Source organism: Branchiostoma lanceolatum, chromosome 19, assembly GCF_035083965.1.
Source record: "Branchiostoma lanceolatum isolate klBraLanc5 chromosome 19, klBraLanc5.hap2, whole genome shotgun sequence".
Classification (NCBI taxonomy): Eukaryota; Metazoa; Chordata; class Leptocardii; order Amphioxiformes; family Branchiostomatidae; genus Branchiostoma; species Branchiostoma lanceolatum.
The window spans coordinates 1,349,809-1,369,477 of NC_089740.1; the positions used below are offsets into that span (position 1 = coordinate 1,349,809).

Here is a 19,669-nt window from a genome sequence, read left to right on the forward strand (position 1 = left end):
GGTAATTATTTTGTGCGAAAAGTATGCACGGCTGTGAGAATTCAGAAAGGAATCATACTCGTGGATATTTATGTTAAAGATTTTTAATGAATCAAATCATATCCCTTAATCTTAATTCCAGGTTCTTTGTAATCTTATCTATCCTAGATTAACCTTCCGCCAGACGAATGTGAAGAGGCCGCTGCCTACGCCATGTGCTTCCGGAAATAACAAACAGACTTCCGGCCGCCTACAAAATATTTCTCCTTGTACTGGCGAAAAGTCACCAATCCTAGTCCCGAACCCCACTTTTGCTGACTCTAAACAAGAAAAGGTACGTGCAAAAATATCTGGAAAAAATTCTAGTCCTTTAGAAAATACTTTTGGTTTGTTTGAACGATCTTTTTCCAGGTCAAGCTTCCAGCCGGATGTGCCCTTTCCTCAGGGCTCGATTTCCGCTTTTGCGACATTTTCTCGTCCATCTTTACCGGGAATTTACGACGAAAAGAACCTCATCAGAACGTCAAGTTTGGCTCTCAGTGTGTGCGTGCTTGTTTTCAGGATACGGGGGTCGATAGGAGGGAAAACAAGATGTGAATCCTTTGCAGAATACTACTGAAATTGTTGGATTAGGGCGTGATGTGATAATTTGGGGGCCAACGTCTGGGAGATGTCTGACTGAGTTTGGGTATACGGAAAACCCTGGGCAGTCTAGTACTAGTAGTAGGTTACCGTCTAGCAGGCCGTTCTGGCTACCAGGCTAGGCTACCTTTCTGGACATCATATATAGACCTAGATGCATACACGGAGATTATCTTTTTAGTGATTATCCAGGAATATCCACTCTGTCCATGCTCAAGGAACGAGCTGCAAGGAACATCATCTGCAAATCATGCCAGAGACTGATAGACAAAGATGGTCACACCGTAGGTACAAAAGATAAAACTCATAGGTAGGTAGGACCAAAGCTATCAGGGCAGCCAAGAAACAAGACTAATCCTGTCCGCAATAACCTGCGATCAAATCCTATCAGTCGCCGATCCCTGGTAAACATCAGGGAAACAGCCTTGTTTTCATGTGTACAGGGTAGACATGCATCAGAATCTTGTTTACATGCATTTGTCGACTATTAATGAATTTTATTGAGCACTGAATTTTTGCACGCTTAATTGTCATCTGAGGAATCCTTGCTGGTAAGTCATATTTTAATCCCACATCGTTGAACTTGTTTCTAATAAACAAATTATTGGTGATTATTAAAAAAAAAGTGTGCTGTCTATTACTATTTGTAATTTGTGAAAGTGTACAAGAACATTTCATTAACAGGAAGATGTTGGCAGAAAGTACCTAGCTTTAATTAGGTATGTCCCTCAAGTAGGACGTTAAACAGAGGTCCCGTGTTTGACTTTGAGGAGAGCCACACTTTGAGCACGTAAAAAACCCTCCTCACTTATGGAAAAGAGTAGGGGTCCTTCCTGGTGTGAGTGGATCGAACCTTACAGTCAGGTCCAGGTTGATGTCTTGAAAAGGTGATAGTCACCTGTCATGTTCATCCTTCCACAAATGTGGTAAATCTCAATACTCTCACCTCTCAAATAGAAGTACCCTCTGGAATATAAGTACCCCCCGGAAAAATCTTCAAAATCTAATATAGGTACCCCCTGAAATAAAAGTACCCCCCGGAAAATGTCAAAATTGACAGTCGAGGTAAACTGTGTTCACACGACTGTCCGAAGGATATAAGATAATAAGCAGGTAGGTTGCATCTATTCAATTATGCCTGAGGACCATACCTAATAAGTATATGAATATTGAACAGAATAACTGTACGCTTGCTCAAATCATGATGATCTTCCTCGCCACTTCGATAAAATATAATAATAATGTTGAAAAATTAGGCATAGGTTCCCTAACCGGGGGCCACGGTGCTTCAAATTCAACAAGTGAAAATGTACATGATACAGTGTATATGCATTTTCTACTTGGAACTTGCAGCAAGTGATCAAGGAAAATTGTTGTAACATGAATTTCATTATCTTTTATCATTACTTTTATCATTAGGCCACAGCAAGTAAATTTTATGGATGACATCCTCCGCAGACTCCAAAATTAATGAGATAGGGCAACAAAAAAACAAGGCGGGCCAAAAAAAACAAGATTTCTATATTTTCAAATTTTGAGATCGTAAGTCTTGTTAACAAGAATTGAGGCGACAAAATATGATATCATGACCAACAGGTCTTTTATTCCTGTATTCAACCAATGAGGTCTCATATATAATATAAAACCTCCTTGATTTCATGTAGACATGTCCTTGTAGATGTGTATACATCTCAATAGACTAACTACAGACGAAGCCACTTAATTGCACCCCGGATAAACGCACCTTCCATTTAATTGCACCAAATCCCAAAATCCCAAAGTTCCCATTCACTGCATTGTTAGTGACTCCGCATATCTGCACCACGCATTGTCACCAATGCCGGATAACTGCACCAAAATTTTGCAAAAATCCTCGACAAGTTGACATTAAAGGTGCGCTAAAAATCGGCAAACGCTGTACAAATGAGCTGATACCTGCCGGTGTAAAGGCGCAATACCGCCAATATGTTTAAAACTGTTTTGAGTAACAAAAGAAGGCGGTCTCCATTGACAGTCACGTTGATAGGAATCGTATGGGAGGTCCCGGGCGGGTCGCGGGGCGTGTTTTATTTGTGCTAGTGTTTCTGACTAACAATACACCCCTCGTCCATGGTGGTGCGGTCCAGCTGGGCATTTCGCATAATTGCACCAGCCGGATAATTGCACCAAAAACGCTGACAAATGGGTGGTGCAGTTAAGTGGATTCTACTGTACAACAAATGCAGAAAAGAGCTTGTTGTACCATCATCTGAAGCAACTACACTGGGAATTCATATGCGATGAAACACCTTGTGTATACAGCTTGATTAAGTAACCCCCCCCCCCCCCCCCCCATAAGTAGAAGTTTTGGGCAGGAAAGCAGCAACACATTTTCTACTGACCATGTCGGGAGGGATGTCCCTGCCGTCAGCGGTGGTTGACCAATGCTTTAGCCTCCAGCTTGTAACTTCATGGGGAATGAGTTGAAAGCAGCACCACATTTTCTACTGACCATGTCGGGAGGGATGTCCTGCCGTCAGCGGTGATTGAGCAATGCTATAGCCTCCAGCATGTAACTTCATGGGGAATGAGTTACGTCCCATGCCTCGCCCCCTCAAGTGTCATGTGGGTCAGTTAATTTTCGCAGCACGCCATTACCTCTTTTCATGTGGTTGTAGAAAGAAAGAGAGAATCCCCACCTGCTGACACTAATTTTTTCAGGACTGTAACTCGAAACACAACTGATCCGTAGGCCTAAGACTTAACTTAATGTTGCTGGATGGTTCACTTGATGGTTACACTACTTTTTTTATAAATAAAGAAATTATGGGTGACATGCACTTAGTTATTATGTCACTAAGTTTACACCGTTCACCCCGGGGCCAAGAACACAACAATTTCATTGAAATTGGATTAGAAAATGTTTCTGATTCAGTACATTCAACATATCAGTATAATAACCTGGAGGGTCTATGAGGGTTATCAGAATGTTGACTTTGTTTAATACTGCAACTAAAGGAATTCAACTACTGATACTAGTTGTTCGAATTCAATGTCAACTTGAAAGAAAACAATTCATATTTGAGACTTACATGAATATTCAGAAATAATGGAATACATACCGACATAAAGAAATACCAACATGAAAAAAGACTAAATGCAGCTGCAGGACGTTTCAACGACTGCAGATGCAGAGACCAGTGGATGATGATGATGATGATGATGATACCGACCATATTTTTCTAGAATTGAGTTCCAAGTTAGGTATATCCATCATGTCAATGCATGGCTGCTTGCAATTGCACTCCAGCCCCAGGCATATTGTCGCCTTCTTGTGTGTGTGACTGCGTGTGTGTGCCTTTGTGTGAGTGTATGGTGCATGAAGGAGTATCTAGATCTGCAATTGAAAGTTAAAGGCATGGCCCTGGACGAAATGAATTATAAGAGACAATGAATTGAAGCCTTTCCATTAGGGAGGTCTAGAAGATGATGGATTATGACCATCAAGCTAAAGGTCTTTTTTCCAACTTGCCTCTTTAGTAGGTGTGGACACTTCATGTAATTAAAGAGATAGTACAAGTAAGTGGGTCTACAGGCTGATGAACTGCACTCTAGATCTGTCATGCCCAACAGGAACTTTTGGAGACAATGGTGTGACCTCACTAATGAGGATGAACTGAACTGAGATGAACAATACAAAAGGAATTATATTATAATTATATTACATATATATACTATTCTGATTGCATGTCAGTTCTCATAAGTACACATGTCTTGCTGGTCGTGATATATATAAATCATATTTGAATAGAGACTGTGGTCCTGAATTTCTGTAGAAATTATAATTATATAAACATGTCCACGGTGGTGTCGAATGGCCAAGTGGCTACAGTCAGCTATCAGATGCAAGATCGAAAGGTCACGGGTTCCATTCCTGGCATTCATGGCTAGACATTACATGTCCTTGGGAAATGCACTTAACACAACTTTCCTCCCACACATGGCCAGGTGTAGGGTTGGGGAATCCGAGGTAAAAGGCGGTGGAAGGAGAGGGATGGGCTCCGGGCTTCAGATACCGTGCCCTAGACACAGTGCCACTTCATAATCATATTAACCTTTTATCCATGACCCCAGGATGTCTCTGGCGGCCAACGTGAACCCCACCCCGGGGCAGGCTGCAGCCCTCACCCTGGTGGACCTGGGAAAGAGACTGCTGGATGCAGCCAGGAAGGGCCTTGATGAAGAAGTCAGGATGCTCATGTCTAATGGAGCACCGTTTACTACAGACTGGGTGAGAAAAACTGAGTTCAGAAATGAAAATAAGCATGTGGCTCATAGAGATATGCATTTTGATACATGTGCAGTTTCAGTCCCCTACAATAATTGTAAGTGGGTCAGGGAAATTTCTCTTTTACTGCTAGTTGAACTTCCCTTGTACTGCTGTTTGCCTCCGACAAGCTTCCAAGGGAGTGGTCATTTTGAAATCAACTCAGTCGCTGGTATTGGTAAAAATCTCCAAAACACATTGTTTGAGATACCTCATCCTCAAGAAGAGATGTTCCTACATTTGCGCTAAATTTCATCTCATTTCATACAAAAGTGAACCTGCTATAATGGTATATACAAAAAAGGTGTTTTATTCTGATGTCCCCTCGTATGATCAACATCCTCTGGGTACCCCAAAGGGAAGGAAAACAGGTGAAAAAAATGAGTTTTCTTCATTATGAAATCTAAGTGGTCATGGTGGTCAGGAAGGTTGAACAAAGTATTGAATACACAGAACATGGTATCAAACACATTTTTCATTTTTGTTCTAAACATCTTCCTCAATCTGATGACTTGCTCATTATATATTAGAATCAGCTTTCCAACGTTTTATTGCAATTTACAGTATACAATGTGTTTTTGCCAATGTTGCAGCTTCTTTGTACTGTGTTTTACAATATGGTTGCGATTTTTCTTTTTGGAAAATGGATGCGCACATGGATGCGCACATTGTCATCTAATATAATATTGTCAAGACCTAGTCACTGGGGCCTTACATGAAGGTGACATAGACAAGATTTTATGGATTCCTATATCTTTTATTAGTTTAAGGGGAGGGGGAGGAGGCAAGATGTTCACATCATCAATCATTCATTCATACATGTACATACAATGTCATGTGTAGTTTTTTACAATTACATTATAAAATCTATCATGTTATAATTACATGTCTCCCTAGCATGTATAGTACAGTAATATTGTGCCTACATGTACAGCTGGGAACCTCCCCACTCCACTTTGCAGCCCAACATGGCCACACGTCCACTGCAGAGGTCTTACTGAGGGCAGGGGTCAGTCGGGACGCAAGGTCAGCTTACCATAGTACAGCTTACTTATCACCAGTTTCTCTGAAAACACTTGGACACTGCCCAGTGTCATCCTGCCAATCTGTGTTGACACTTGGAGCATCATCCAACCTGGACACAGGACGTGCACCAGCATTGGCTTTTAGCTGGCTCATACATGCATATGTATATGGCCTCATTTCTGTTACTGTTACAATTACTGTATCTGTATCTATAATATAGCTGTTATAATTGCCCTTCAGTGTAACAACAGGTTCTGAATCTACATTTTGTATATAGCCGGTATAACCACCCTTCAGTGTAACACACCAGCTTCTGTATCTGCGTAATCTGTATACAGTTGTAGCTGGTATAACTGTCCTTGGGTGTAACACGCCAGCTTCGCAGAAACGTGCACGTGGCGCAACAGCAGCTGGTTATGTCACACTGAACGACCTGTTGCACCTAACCTTTCAACATCTAGCATTGTTTGAAGTTATCCAAAGAAGATGCTCCAACAGAACTTGGTAGCAATGACTGAATGAGTAGTTTTGAACACGTCAATTCTGGGTTGGCCACCCTGGTACTTAAAGGCAGGACTATTTTTTAGTACAGTCGGTACATGTATGTCCACCAGTTTATTAGCTATTTTGTACATCATGAATAGTATACTGGTACATTCTTCTTCTGTGTTTGAGTGGCATCCACTATAGATCTGCTTGATATACATAAATTGGCCAGACTGTATTTGGTAATAAAGGTCAAGACTTTGTATTTTCTGCATCTTTTTCTTAAATTTAATGGTCACCTTGTTGTGTCCAGGACAAAGGTGGACAGGACTCCTCTGCACATGGCAGCCCAGGAGGGACATCTGGACATTGTGGAGATGCTCATCAAGAATGGGGCTGATGTAAATGCCAAGGACATGGTAGGCATCGAATAAGAAATATTTCAAATGTCAGATGGAAGCGATGTATTGTATGTGGCATATCCTGCAAGACATACATGTAATGTATATGCTGAAAGCTGTACTGTATATTCTTGATTTTAAGATGCATGATTGTTGATAGATGATTGTGGTGTTGATGTTGATGCAATCAGCCTATATTGTTGAATCATGTATGGCCTTGCCACCATCTTTTGTTAGTATAAAGCCCATTTTCATATAATTGTTATTAATATCATCATTAATATGAAATACAGATATTTTGTCGTAACACATATTGACGTTGCAGTTTAATTTGTTAAACAGATAATTGTTGAAATTGAATCTAGCTGAGGATGACCCCCCTCCACTGGGCAGTGGAGGCTGGTAATAAAGACATTGCTAAGTGCCTGCTGAGGAACGGAGCTGAACTGTATGTAGAGAGTAAGGTGAGAACCTCTCAATATGGTCAGTACCAGCTACATATTATGTACAAGTGATAAAGTGATCTCAAGATGTCAAGATATGACTATTAATAAGTATCAAGTAACAAACAAGGTCCATGGATTGACCAAACCCAAGTTACCAACTTACATGTATATCACTGACACTATCCGGTTTAATGTCCTCTGTTCCCCATCATCTGGGGGTTGGACATGCTTGCACATGGGGGGGGGGGGGCAGCTTGATGGCCACTCGCCATATGTCCATTTTATCAACTAATAGTCAGTCTGTGCTTTTGATTTTTTCCAGTTTGAAAAGACTGCATTTGACATAACAATGGACAAAGGGGATGATGAAATGCTCAACCTACTGAGGGTAAGATCATCAGAATATTAATTACTCTCCACACGTAGGGTTGCGTGCTTCATGTTTTCTCTGATTTGAAAAAAGGTCATGTACCATTCTTGACTCAATATTATTAACCGCAAATGCTCATATTCAGCTACCAACAGTTAAAGAAATGTTTGTCTTCCTCAGATGTTGCTGTAAGTGTAATTTTGATTGAAATGGCTTTGATTTATTCAACAGATTGGTTTCCTAGTGGGATTGCTCCAAAGCATGAAATCATTCATGCCTCCTCAGTTATCCTGTTTTGAGGTCTTTAACAAAAATTAGGCACCTGCAGTTCAAGACAGACTTCTAGAGGGCCTAAACTTCAATCACTTCTTTCTGAGTCAGAAAGCTCTGCGTCATCCAAAGCTGACAACCATAGCTTGATTGGAATCAAAATAACTGACACATATACCTGTTTTATTCAGGCGCTCCTTATACATGTATGGTATTGTACCAGTAAGTGTGCAATGTGAGTCGTAGCCTAACGGCCCCTTTTCATAACTTCTTGAGATATGTTATTCAACCTCATACAAAACCAGAAATACCATAGAAAACATAACCTTTTATGGTATGAGTAATTAATGCTGTAATTTGATATTCTTTTCATTTCTTTAGCAAGGGAATGTGAATGGTAGCAATACAGAGAGACTGTCTGCCTCTGGTACCCCCACGACGATCTACCTGACCCAGACCAGCGGGGCAGCCACGCCCGTGTTCCTGCCCGCAGGTGGGAATATAGCTACTCTTGTCACAACACCTTCCAACAAGACCAACTCTGGGGCCAGTAAGTCCAAACTCTCTCCTTACACTACAGTTTGCTTCTCTTACTGTACATTAAACATACAAGTCATACTTCCAGTAAGTGTTCTTGATTCCTGTCGCCAGGTAGGCAAGTTAAATTCCATCCATGACGTCGCAGTCAATATGGCAGCCAGTTCAGTTTATGGCAAAGTAGCTCTCCAAAATATTCTTTTGAGAATGATACAAAGCAAACATTATTATCGATAACTTGAAATGACATGTAAACAGTATTATTATTATGCACTGTTTGCTCAATCTCAAACAAACATTCATTCAGGTTCTAAACCCGCTGCCATGTTCCCTGTGATGTCACAGACAGAATTAACTATTCACACACACTCCATAGAGTCTGACATGATTTTCAAAACACTGGGACCAGTAGTGGAAACTCTCTTCTTACATTACATTTTGCTTCTGAACATGTACCATATATAATTCTCCTGGTTAAAGGCTACACCTTGTGTTGCCTGCATATATTTGTCACCGGTAACAAATAACTTCACAGACAAATTAAGGCCTATAACGCTGTTCTGAAGTATATAGCGTGGTTTGCAGTGTAAAATTCATTCTTCATTTTTTTTCGCCAAACCAATTGTATTTGTATTTGTATCAGTGAGACAAACATGGCATATTAATATTATAATGGATGTGTCATGACGGCCACACCTATCAGTCTTGTTTCTAAGTGAATTTTGCTCTCAGTCTGCACTGTGTCAAACCTGATCAGCGGATATTCTTCCGATTTATACTTGCATCAGGGTAAAAATTCTTGCCTCAGTACGTGCACACATGACCTGACGCAAGAAATGTATGAAATTTAAAAGATAATTTTTTTATCATAACCACCTTTTTGGTTTGGCAGAGGCTCAACTGCCTTTATCAGTGATGTGCTCTACTACTTCTCTCTAATGCCACAAGGTTGCATTGCAGCAAGGATGAGGTTCCAAATGTGGCTGAGGTTGTGTTCCCTTTCCTGATCCTAATCCAAGTAACCTTTTTAATCCAGTATGCGCAATTTCTCATTTGTCTATGACCTTAATAATGTCAACCTTATTTATTGATATCATTCTCAGGAACAACATCTACAGAAACGGGATCAACGTCAGTACTGGCCACACTGGCAGCACTAGCAGAGGCCTCCGCACCCCTCACTACACCCACAACTGTGCATGGTGTGTATTATGTGTTAGGTCAAGTCAGCGCAGAAACTTTCTGTTTCTTGGTCTGTTATTAATTATTGATATTTTGTTTTTTTTGTCATTAAAAAGGCTGTTCAAAAACATTGGGAATTATGGTAAATGAAACAGAAAGTTCAGTTCTTTTGTGCTTAGTTTATCTGCCATCTGTCAGTTTGCACATATGTTTACTTGTGAATATATCTGGTTGTTCCTTCACCATTTTCTAACCTGGTGTATTCTACATGTCACAGTCTGTATAGACTGACTAACAGTAGTAGTATTAGTACTCTAGGTAAAGTTGTATGGACAACAAGGCACATATCATTGCCACCCATCCTGTTGTTGTTTTCAGGTAGTGCTCAGGAAGTGTTGTCGTGGTTGGAGTCCCAGGGGATCCAGACCACCACATCAGGGGCCTCGTCCCCTCACACCATCACGATAGAGAGTGGACAAACTCTCACACTGACCGAGGCAGGCAAACTGGCACTCAAACTCACCAATCAGACAACAGGTACATTTATCAAACAACCAGAATTTGCCTAGCCTACATACACATGTAGTAGGGGTGGGTACTGGTACAGAAAATCCAGATCTGGTCCAGGTCCAGACCTGATCTGATTATGATATATAATTATATAGTACAGTGACTGACAGTTACTGTAACTAGTTACTATTCATGATATCATATTTCGGAGCATGAGACATAAGTACAGGTCTCGGTGAGTGCTACAAATTTTGTTCAAATTGAATATTGGGTTGATAAAGTTATTTTCAATACATATGAGTGCTGACTTTAAAAAAGCAGTCTCAAAATGAACATTCGCGCCAAAAAGACAGCACTGCACCCTTTTGTAACCAATCACATCACAGTAACTGTAAGTTACAGTTCAGTTTCTATTAGGTTCAAAAACTAGTCCACTGAGTTTTTTTAAGTCGTTTGTATTTCAGACCAGTCCAGCAAGAAATACCATGTATCAATACCCACCACCATTACATTTAGGTACTAATTTTTTTTTATAACATTGCCACGTGTATAAAATTCAAGTACGAAGAAACTTTTGATATAAGCTAACTGAAAATGCTAGTGAATTTTTTTTAATCTGCAACTCTCTTCTTCCTGTAGGGCAAGTGGAAGAAACTGTCTCAGAGACAGAAAGTCAGAGCCAGTCAGGGATTGGTCAGATGGTCGGGTCACCGTCAGGTCAAAGGGTCATCACCATAGTAGCAGATCAGGGTCAGATTCCAGGACTACAGACCACAGTTGTGCCTACAGCTGCCACCAACACACCCATCATGGTCGCCATGGCAACAGGGGACCATCAAGGTACACGGCAGAAACAGATGGAGTCTTGTAACCCCAAGTTAAAGTTACGTTGAGGAAGGTTAAACATCTGAGTAATAGGCACGTAACAGTTACTCTAAAGCAACTGGATAAAATTTGGAAACGGTTAGGCATTTCAGACAGCATCTGCCATCTTTCTTGACTGTTACCTTCATGTGATTAAATTTTTGTTTTGATTTTTATTTGTCGCTGTGCCAATGAATACTACCAATCTGTATGATCCTCCATAGAAGAACTTTATTGCGCAACAATTGTAACACTAACAGGTACAATGTATGGCAACTTAACGTACATTACATGACAGTTAAATCTAAAAGATTTAAAGAACTAATCTTATAATAATGAATAACAGTGGGTAGAGGCACTCTATGAATCCATGCTAATACTCTAGACCAGTACATGTATGTTATATAGTATGTATGATAAATTATGTAAGTTGCCAGACTCCCATTGACGGGTCTGCAGTAGTGACAGCAGTTAACAGTTACTGTAGGACTGATGAAGTTTTACCATTGACAGGTCCTGCAGTAGTGACAGTAGGACTGATGTACCATTGACAGGTCCTGCAGTAGTGACAGTAGGACTGATGTACCATTGACAGGTCCTGCAGTAGTGACACTACTGCAGGGCCTGTCAATCGTATATCAGTCCTACTGTCACTACTGCAGGACCTGTCACTGGTACATATTCAGTCCTACTGTCACTACTGCAGGACCTGTCAGTGGTGCAACTACATCAGTACTACTGTCACTACTGCAGGACCTGTCAATGGTACATCAGTCCTACTGACTGATGTCCCATTGACAGGTCCTGCAGTAGAGACAGTAGGACTGATGTACCATTGACAGGTCCTGCAGTAGTGACAGTAAGAATGATGTAGTTGTACTATTGGCAGGCCCTGCAGTAGTGACAGTAAGAATGATGTAGTTGTACTATTGGCAGGCCCTGCAGTAGTGACAGTAGCAGCCCAGGAGAGAACCTCAGCGGGAAATGTGTCCACTGACAACGATCCTCCCAGCAAGAGAATGAGGGGAGACAGTGATGCTGACAATGCACAGCTCAACTGGCTCAAGGTAAATTAGATATTCTCACAGCCACACAACAACAATGTGCTACTTTAAATTTATGATTATTCTATGGGGTCATAGTACATTGTGTAAGGTATGAGGTCTTCATTTAATTCCTTTTTTTTTTTTTACTTAAATGTTCACTGTGACATAACAAGACCCAAAGGTTACTTGAAGGTGTGACACAAAGGCCACTCCGAGGTTACGGGTTACATATATACAATGCATAACTGTAACTGTTACAGCGACTCTTCTTCCTTGGTCATGACTAGCTCAACTGCTCAGACACTAAGACTGAGTTAGGATTAACTGACCCAATAGGAGAAGCAGGGGTTACGAAGGCTGCTCGGGAAATTCCCTACCCTATTTAGCCGGAATGGTTTGATTTACTCACACGGGGAAGGACCCTTTGGCTTTTCGATAAGTGCAGGTTCTTTAACATGATCGAGGTGTGGCAGAAACACGGGACCTCCATTTAATGTCCTATCTGAGGGACACCCCTATAGCCGAAGCTAGATACTCATTTACACCTGTCAGTGAGTGAAGTGAGGAAAGTTGTGTAAAGTGCCTTTCCAAAGGGCACAAGATCAGTAACATTTGAAATATGCTGCCGTTACGCAAGGCAATCCCACCCAATGGTCCATGACATTGGAAGGTAGACACTTCTTAAGATGCATGACAGGAACTTTTTAGATCATCACTCACTGTTATTTGGCTTAAAAAGTACCACAAGTTTGAAAGTTTTGAAACACAGTTGCCTGTATTTGGTGCAAAACAAAGAAGTTTGATTTTCTCTCTAGTAGTCCCAATATGATACTGCTTTATAACATGGCTATGACAAGTGATGTTATTGGATGTATTGTTAGGGACACTCATCTGTATTTGCTGAGATACTCCACCTCTGTTTTTGAAGATGGTACAAGTGTACATAATAGATTGATACAAATGTATTTCTCCAGTCTTTTGGAGGAGGAAAAGAAGGCTTTTTGAAAATACTTGTCAAAATGATTGATTGAGGACTGTGTTGTTAACAGTAGGACTTCTGTCTTCCTCTTCCTCCAAGAAAGAAGCCAACTTGCTTAGATATAGCCAGCACTAGTATTTGAGTAGCCTTTTGTTACAATAGAATCCCATTGTCACAGACTCACATATATTTCCTAAAAAGTATGTTTCTTCAACTGCCTTCGGATATGAACTTGTCTATAGTAGACTTCCTTAACATGTTATTTTGAGACCATCAGTCCAGCCTAGTCAAAGGTTCTGACAGACAGTACGGTTCTCATGACTGAGGATTCAGCACTAGAAACTGATATCAGATGTTCCATTTTGTACCCCCCCCCCCCCCCCCAGGAAAAGCACACACAGGAGAGTGTGGAGAGGGAAATGTTACAGAAACAGCTGGAGGCTGCCCAGAAGGAGGCTGAGCGATACAAGGAACAGCTGGCCAGGAAAGAGCAGGAGGCCGAGAAGTACAAACAGAAACTCATGGAGATCAGCAAAACACAGCCGAAGGACACTTAAACTCACATGTCTCTCTTGTTTTTTCTTTTTTCTTTCACAAATCAGATGCCTTATACAAGACAAGCCATGTAATATACACATTGCAATGTAGATCTAGAAGGGTATGTTGGATGTTCTGACACTCAGTGAGATTGTTAAAATGAAAGGGAAAACATTGAAAAGAAAGACTTAATGGTGCTTGTAACTCTTAATCACCATTGTTGGCAGATGTTATTGTGTATACACTAAGAAAACCACCCTAAGTTAGGATTTGCAATGTCAGCTGTATAAATAGTATTTTCAGAACTTATGCATGAGAGATTGTCTATGACTTTGCAATCTGGTTAGCAATTTTTAAAGCATTGTAATCCTGTAGCTGAAGATACAATGTCATGTATGTTGTAAATGGTGCACACTAGTACTGTCACAAACACTATTTTAGTATTTAGAAAAGTCTTTGTTGCCACTGACTGCCACTAGCTAATTTTGTCCAGCATTGCAATTATGTTTAACTGGTTAATAATGAAATGTGAAATGGAAAAATATACATGATTCTACATTGTCAGGGCAGATCTTAGGTGGGCTGAGTTGAAACCATGTGAGTAGGGCTGTGTACCCAAACCCTGGACATGTAAAATTGTTTAGGGACAGGTCTAGATCTGAACATCAAGTGAACCAGTACCAGTCCTGATTATAAACAAAAACACACCATTTTTTTAGATAATATATAAAGATGACTTAAAGGTTATCCTGTGCCAGACATGACAATTTTGACAGTCTTGCACTTAAAGATCAAGAAAGCTCGTAAATACTATTTTTGAGATTATGTAAATCCTAATTCAAAGGTGAGGATTTACCTGTGACTAAAAACTTAAGGCAGTTGGCTAGCCTAATGTATATTTTGCAGATAAGCAGCCAAACTTATTTAGGTTAGGTACCTTAACTGCTGTATCTGTACCTGTAAATTGTTTAGGTACACAGCCCTATACGTGTCAATGTACTGTGAGTCCTGATATGCCACCATCACCCTTGTCTATATCTGTTTCTGGAGTTAATTTTCCTCAAACATTGTAATTTGTACCTTAACATTACATGACAAGACACAACAGACTTTTCAGGTGCATCACACTGGTGAAAATATATCCCCAAAGACGTGATACATGTATCTTTATAAATATGCAGCTGTAGAGACAGTATATGGCTTTCGCATTTATACATTGCCCATATGCAACGTATAAAAGCCATGATCATAGAATGTATATTCTTTAGAGCTGAATATTGTCAGCTGTTGTCCATGTAAGTCATGGCTTTATTCAAATAATTGATTTAGAAATACTGATAAGAAACAACATAATATGTTGAAAGTTTGAAACTTGATATGTATGCATTAGACGCAAACAGCTTAAGAATAGAAAGTTATGCAAACCTATAAGATATGTTTATGCATTCTTTTATTCATCAATACAATTTGATAGTTGTTAAACTTGTGGTTATGTTCTATGATGACTGATGATGCCATAGCAAGCCATTTGCATAGCTTATGACATTTCATTCCATGGCACTATTTACATATTCTTCTTAAACCGTTACATATTCATAATTTTTTTTTATGTAATACAATAGCTGTACTCAACTCTATTAGTAATGTAAGATGATGCATGTAAGTTACAGGCATTGATAATGTAACTGATGTTATCTCCTGTAAATTGCTGAAATTCCTTTTTCTTAATATATATGACATATATTTTGTAGACATTACAATCTGACAGAATTGGCTTTTCTAGCTACCAGTAGAGATCACGATCAGAGTTTTTGCTAGTATAGAGATTGTGACCGCAATTTCTACAGGTACAAGTGGTGATTCTGGTGGTAGAGACTGTCCAGTCGAAGCCCAGTCTCTTTTCAGCCTGATGGAATTGCAGTTAGGGTTAGGTTACCGAGAGGGAATCCACCACAGTCTGTTACAGTTGAATCACGCATTTTACTGAATCTCTGCTTGAGAATCGCCAACTGTACCCGCAGTCAGTCCCGCAGTCACTACCAGGAGAGACTTTGATCGTGATTTCTACGTGATTTCTGCCTGATGGCAATCTGTACCCTGACATATATATTCACATGTATCGTTTGGTAGTGAAATCTTTACGTGTCTCTGTGTGTAAATAGATGTTAAATTAGCTAGGGATTACTTGATTTATAGGAGTGCCTAAAATGGCGTGATGTAAAAAGACAACCTGAGTCCAAATATCTGGCCTGTGTAGAAATTCCTTTACCAGTCTGGATTTTTATTGGTTTGCTGAGAATATATTCTGCTTTTGCAGGGAGTTCCCCTCAAGTAACATTCCACTCTCCCAGGCTTAGTCACTCCTCCGGCCTGTTCAAAATGTTAGATACAAGAACTTGATGTACATGATTGACAACTACAATATCAAGCTATGCTGTGAAGATTTCTATGCCTTTCTTGCAAGATTTCTTTGACAGAACTGTATAGAGTTTGTTTTCCCAAGAAGTTCAAAATGAAATAAATTGTAAACGTTTGTATCATAGCATACAAGGTACCTGGCATTAAGTAATGTTTCATTGTATTTAGTGTAGCAAGACAAAATATCTTCATAAAACGTGTGTGAGGAAAGCCATACCTCGTGTTCCTTAAAGGTACCATAACCTATTTCCAACACAAAAATTGGACTTACCCACATTTTTTACTCTTCACCTCTAGTCTTTATGAAGGAATGAGCAATCCACTACCTCTGTGACGTCACGTTATGCAGATAGGACACGTGACTCGGTGAGCAGTGGATTATACATGTAAGGTGCAGGAAGTCTATGGCACCCCCGTCTCCGTTGAGGGATAGACTTTCTGCAACTTACGGTCGCCGAGTCACGTGTCCAATCTGCGTGACGTAACAGGCAGTGGATTGTTTATTGCTCAGAAGAATGTACTATTTTGATTAAAAACGAAAATAATCCCTCCTTTAAAAGTCGCTGATGATGCCTATTTCAATTAGTGAGAGGGTTGGCAATCGGTTAGGAATCGAACAGGAGATATTTGGCCGTCTGTGGCTATAGAGGTCGGGATGTTTTGGAGTAGGTTGGAAAGCATACGGGGCTCGGTTGGGAGTAAGTCCTCTACTGATTGGGGCAAAACTACGAAAACCACACCCTCCTTTTTCAGCACTCGGTTCCAGTGCTGAAAGTGGCTTCAGCACTGGAAAACCAGTGCTGAACTTTTGTCAGCACTGGAAAACCAGTGCTGAGTTGAGTTCAGCACTGGAAAACCAGTGGTGAGTGGAGTTCAGCACTGGAAAATTCGAAGCTAGCACTGGAAACCGAGTGCTGACAAATATTGAACGCACTGCAAACGGAGTGCTGATATACGTTACGGTGGTGACTTACTTGCGCTATTGCGATTGTCCATAGCGTGTATCTATAATAACAGATTTGAATATCGATACCAATACCGGGATAAAATCCTCGATGAGACCGATTTTAAGATCTTCCTGGCGTCCAAAGTTTAAAGGGTAAATGTATCGCTGTACCGTTGTTTGGGGGCAATTTACAGTCTCCCAGGATCTCATTTGCCTACCGGCAATTATAGATTTTACTTCCTTGTTGAATTTCAAAATGTTGAGCTACTGAACAATCGAACCAATACTATCTTCAAAAGAAAGAAAGTTGTTTAGTTGTTACACATCCCCATACCTACATCTACTTTACAATTACACAATGAACAAAATGACAAAGTTGTTGTTTGCTTGAAATAAACTTGTTCATGCCAAAGATTATTAGATACTCAAGCAACTGGAGAAGAGTTTCAATTTCATCCATTTGCTTGAGTAATTATTTTTGGCGTATATTTACATAGTACCCGGGTGTCTAAGATTCATTATAAACGTGGTCAAGTTATCCTGCCGCATTTCTTACACTGCTCTCAGCACTTCAGCACTGGTAAGAATAACGTTCCAGTGCTGAAAACACCTAAGCACTCGTTTTCCAGTGCTGAGGTTTGTTCAGCACTCGTTTTCCAGTGCTGAGTTTTTTTCAGCACTCGTTTTCCAGTGCTGACTTGTCCCTAAGCACTGGTAAATCCAGTGCTGAAGGCGTGGCTTTTGTACATCAGCACTCGGTTCCAGTGCTGACGGGCCAGTGACGGCAGTTTCAGCACTGGGTAACCAGTGCTGAATGTCCTATAACATGACCCACCGCCGCTCCGTTGCGATTTCAGCACTGGTATCGAGTACTGAACTCCACTCAGCACTGGAAAACGAGTGCTGAGACAAGTTTCAGCACTGGAACACAGCCATTCAGCACTGGAAAACGAGTGCTGAACTTTCTTCAGCACTGGAAAACGAGTGCTGAACTTTCTTCAGCACTGGAGAACCAGTGCTGAGGCCGATTCGCCCGTTGATTCAGCACTGGAATACCAGTGCTGAAGGCGTGGCTTTCGTAGACTTGCCTGATTGGGAGATGTTTGAGAAATGGTTAGGACATGGTCGGCCTGGTCTAAAACTGCTCCCGACCTACCGCCAACCTTGGTTCTTTAACTATGCCTTAATGGTGTAAGTCGTCCGGAATTAGAGTGTTAGACCGGAATTAAAGTGTCGCCCGTTATAGGATATATGTCTCACCAAGGACATTATATAGAATGTCCTTGGTCCCACAAAACTTCTGCATTGACGGACGACGCAAAGAAACTGCAAATGGAGTCTCCCCCCCCCCCCCCTACTGAAGTTGATACATTTACTGAGCGGCAAAAAATTAGTTTTACCCTATCCAGACTGGGCTTTTTTGGTATATCTGGGGGGGGGGGGGGGGGGGGGGCTGATTCGCCCCCCCCCCCCTCATAATTTTCGAACGGTATGATGTTCCAAATTTGCAGGGAGTGATATTCAAGTCAAGTTTTATCATTCCTGTAATTTTGGTGACGTTATGACGTAATATGACGTAATTATGACGTCATCAATGTGATTTTATTGGCTAAATAGGGAATTCCCGTAATATCTAAAGGAATTAAACAAAACGGTTTGTATTATTCATTTTAAGGTATGCAAAGGCATACAACTTCAATGGTAAGTACGTTGACGTCAAAATGACGTCATAGAATGGTGCCATGTGTTGTTAGCGATCCCTTGGGATCCGCCATCTTGGATCGGCCATTTCGAAATTTTTAAAAATCCTTTTTTTCCACTTATGACCCCAAAGGACACTGAAAATAAACTAAAAATGTAAATCCAAATGTTTCTGATAAAGAAAATATCAGGCATTGACGATTTTAAGGGCGAAAAAGCTTGCTGATACCTGAAATAGTGATATAGTCCGCCATCTTTGATTTTGGCTGATTACGTCATCAAATTAGCATAAATTATGAATATTAAATCAGTTAAGTTACATCTAATTACATATAATGTTATACATGAAGGAAAACTAGTGTAGTTGTGCAAGAAAACCCGAGAAATATCATTGTTTTAAAAAAAATTAATGATTTTTGCATAAAATGCCAGTCAGAAACCCGTTGCCATGGCAACATGAAAAAATGATAAACTAAAACCATTATTATAAAATTGTTGCCAACAAAATTTTAGGAAAAGTCAACAAGTTTGGTTGTCCTAGCATACATCGTTCGGCAGTAATACGATGTCAAAGTTGGCGCGGGCACTTTTAGCCCCCCCCCCCCAGTCTGGATAGGGTTAAGGTTGGTTTTATATATTGGCAGCTTCTAGCTATGCACTCTAAGGCATCGAGTCAGGTCGAGTATTTCATTATTAAGGTACGCCGTAGTAGTTAAGGGACTGTCCGAAATTTACAGGGGAGGAGGGGGTGGTGCACTGGAGGGGAGGGCCATTGAAAAAAAAAATGTTGGCCTGGGGGGGGGGGGGGCATTGATCGGGGGGAGGGCCATCGAAGAAATAACATTCAAATTTGATTGAGAGGGCCATCGAAAAAGTGGCCTGGAGCAAGAGCGCGACCTTCGGACATGTCTGAAAGGTGACTGGCTTTTTTACATTTTCATTAGGAAGGCTATTGTGTGTAATAGACGAGGTCGGCTAAACTAGTTGGCCATGTATACTCATCTCGTTCTTTACAGCAAGGGC

The 19,669-nt window shown here is 40.6% G+C and overlaps 1 protein-coding gene across 2 annotated transcripts; it reads left to right on the forward strand.

Moving 5' to 3' along the window:
* The first annotated feature begins 159 nt into the window (after nt 1-159).
* Nucleotides 160-16,146, forward strand: LOC136425764 (GA-binding protein subunit beta-1-like). 2 transcript variants are annotated; one of them, XM_066414712.1, is made up of 12 exons: nt 160-313; nt 4,735-4,891; nt 5,862-5,953; nt 6,753-6,858; nt 7,206-7,304; nt 7,609-7,674; nt 8,308-8,476; nt 9,567-9,665; nt 10,024-10,182; nt 10,795-10,995; nt 11,956-12,086; nt 13,431-16,146. In XM_066414712.1, the coding sequence occupies exons 2-12, from the start codon at nt 4,736-4,738 to the stop codon at nt 13,599-13,601; spliced, it is 1,449 nt and encodes a 482-aa protein (XP_066270809.1). In that variant the 5' UTR covers nt 160-313; nt 4,735; the 3' UTR covers nt 13,602-16,146. The 2 variants fall into 2 exon arrangements, with proteins under 2 accessions (XP_066270809.1, XP_066270810.1); XM_066414713.1 differs by having other exon boundaries at nt 8,308-8,419.
* The last annotated feature ends 3,523 nt before the right edge of the window (nt 16,147-19,669 follow it).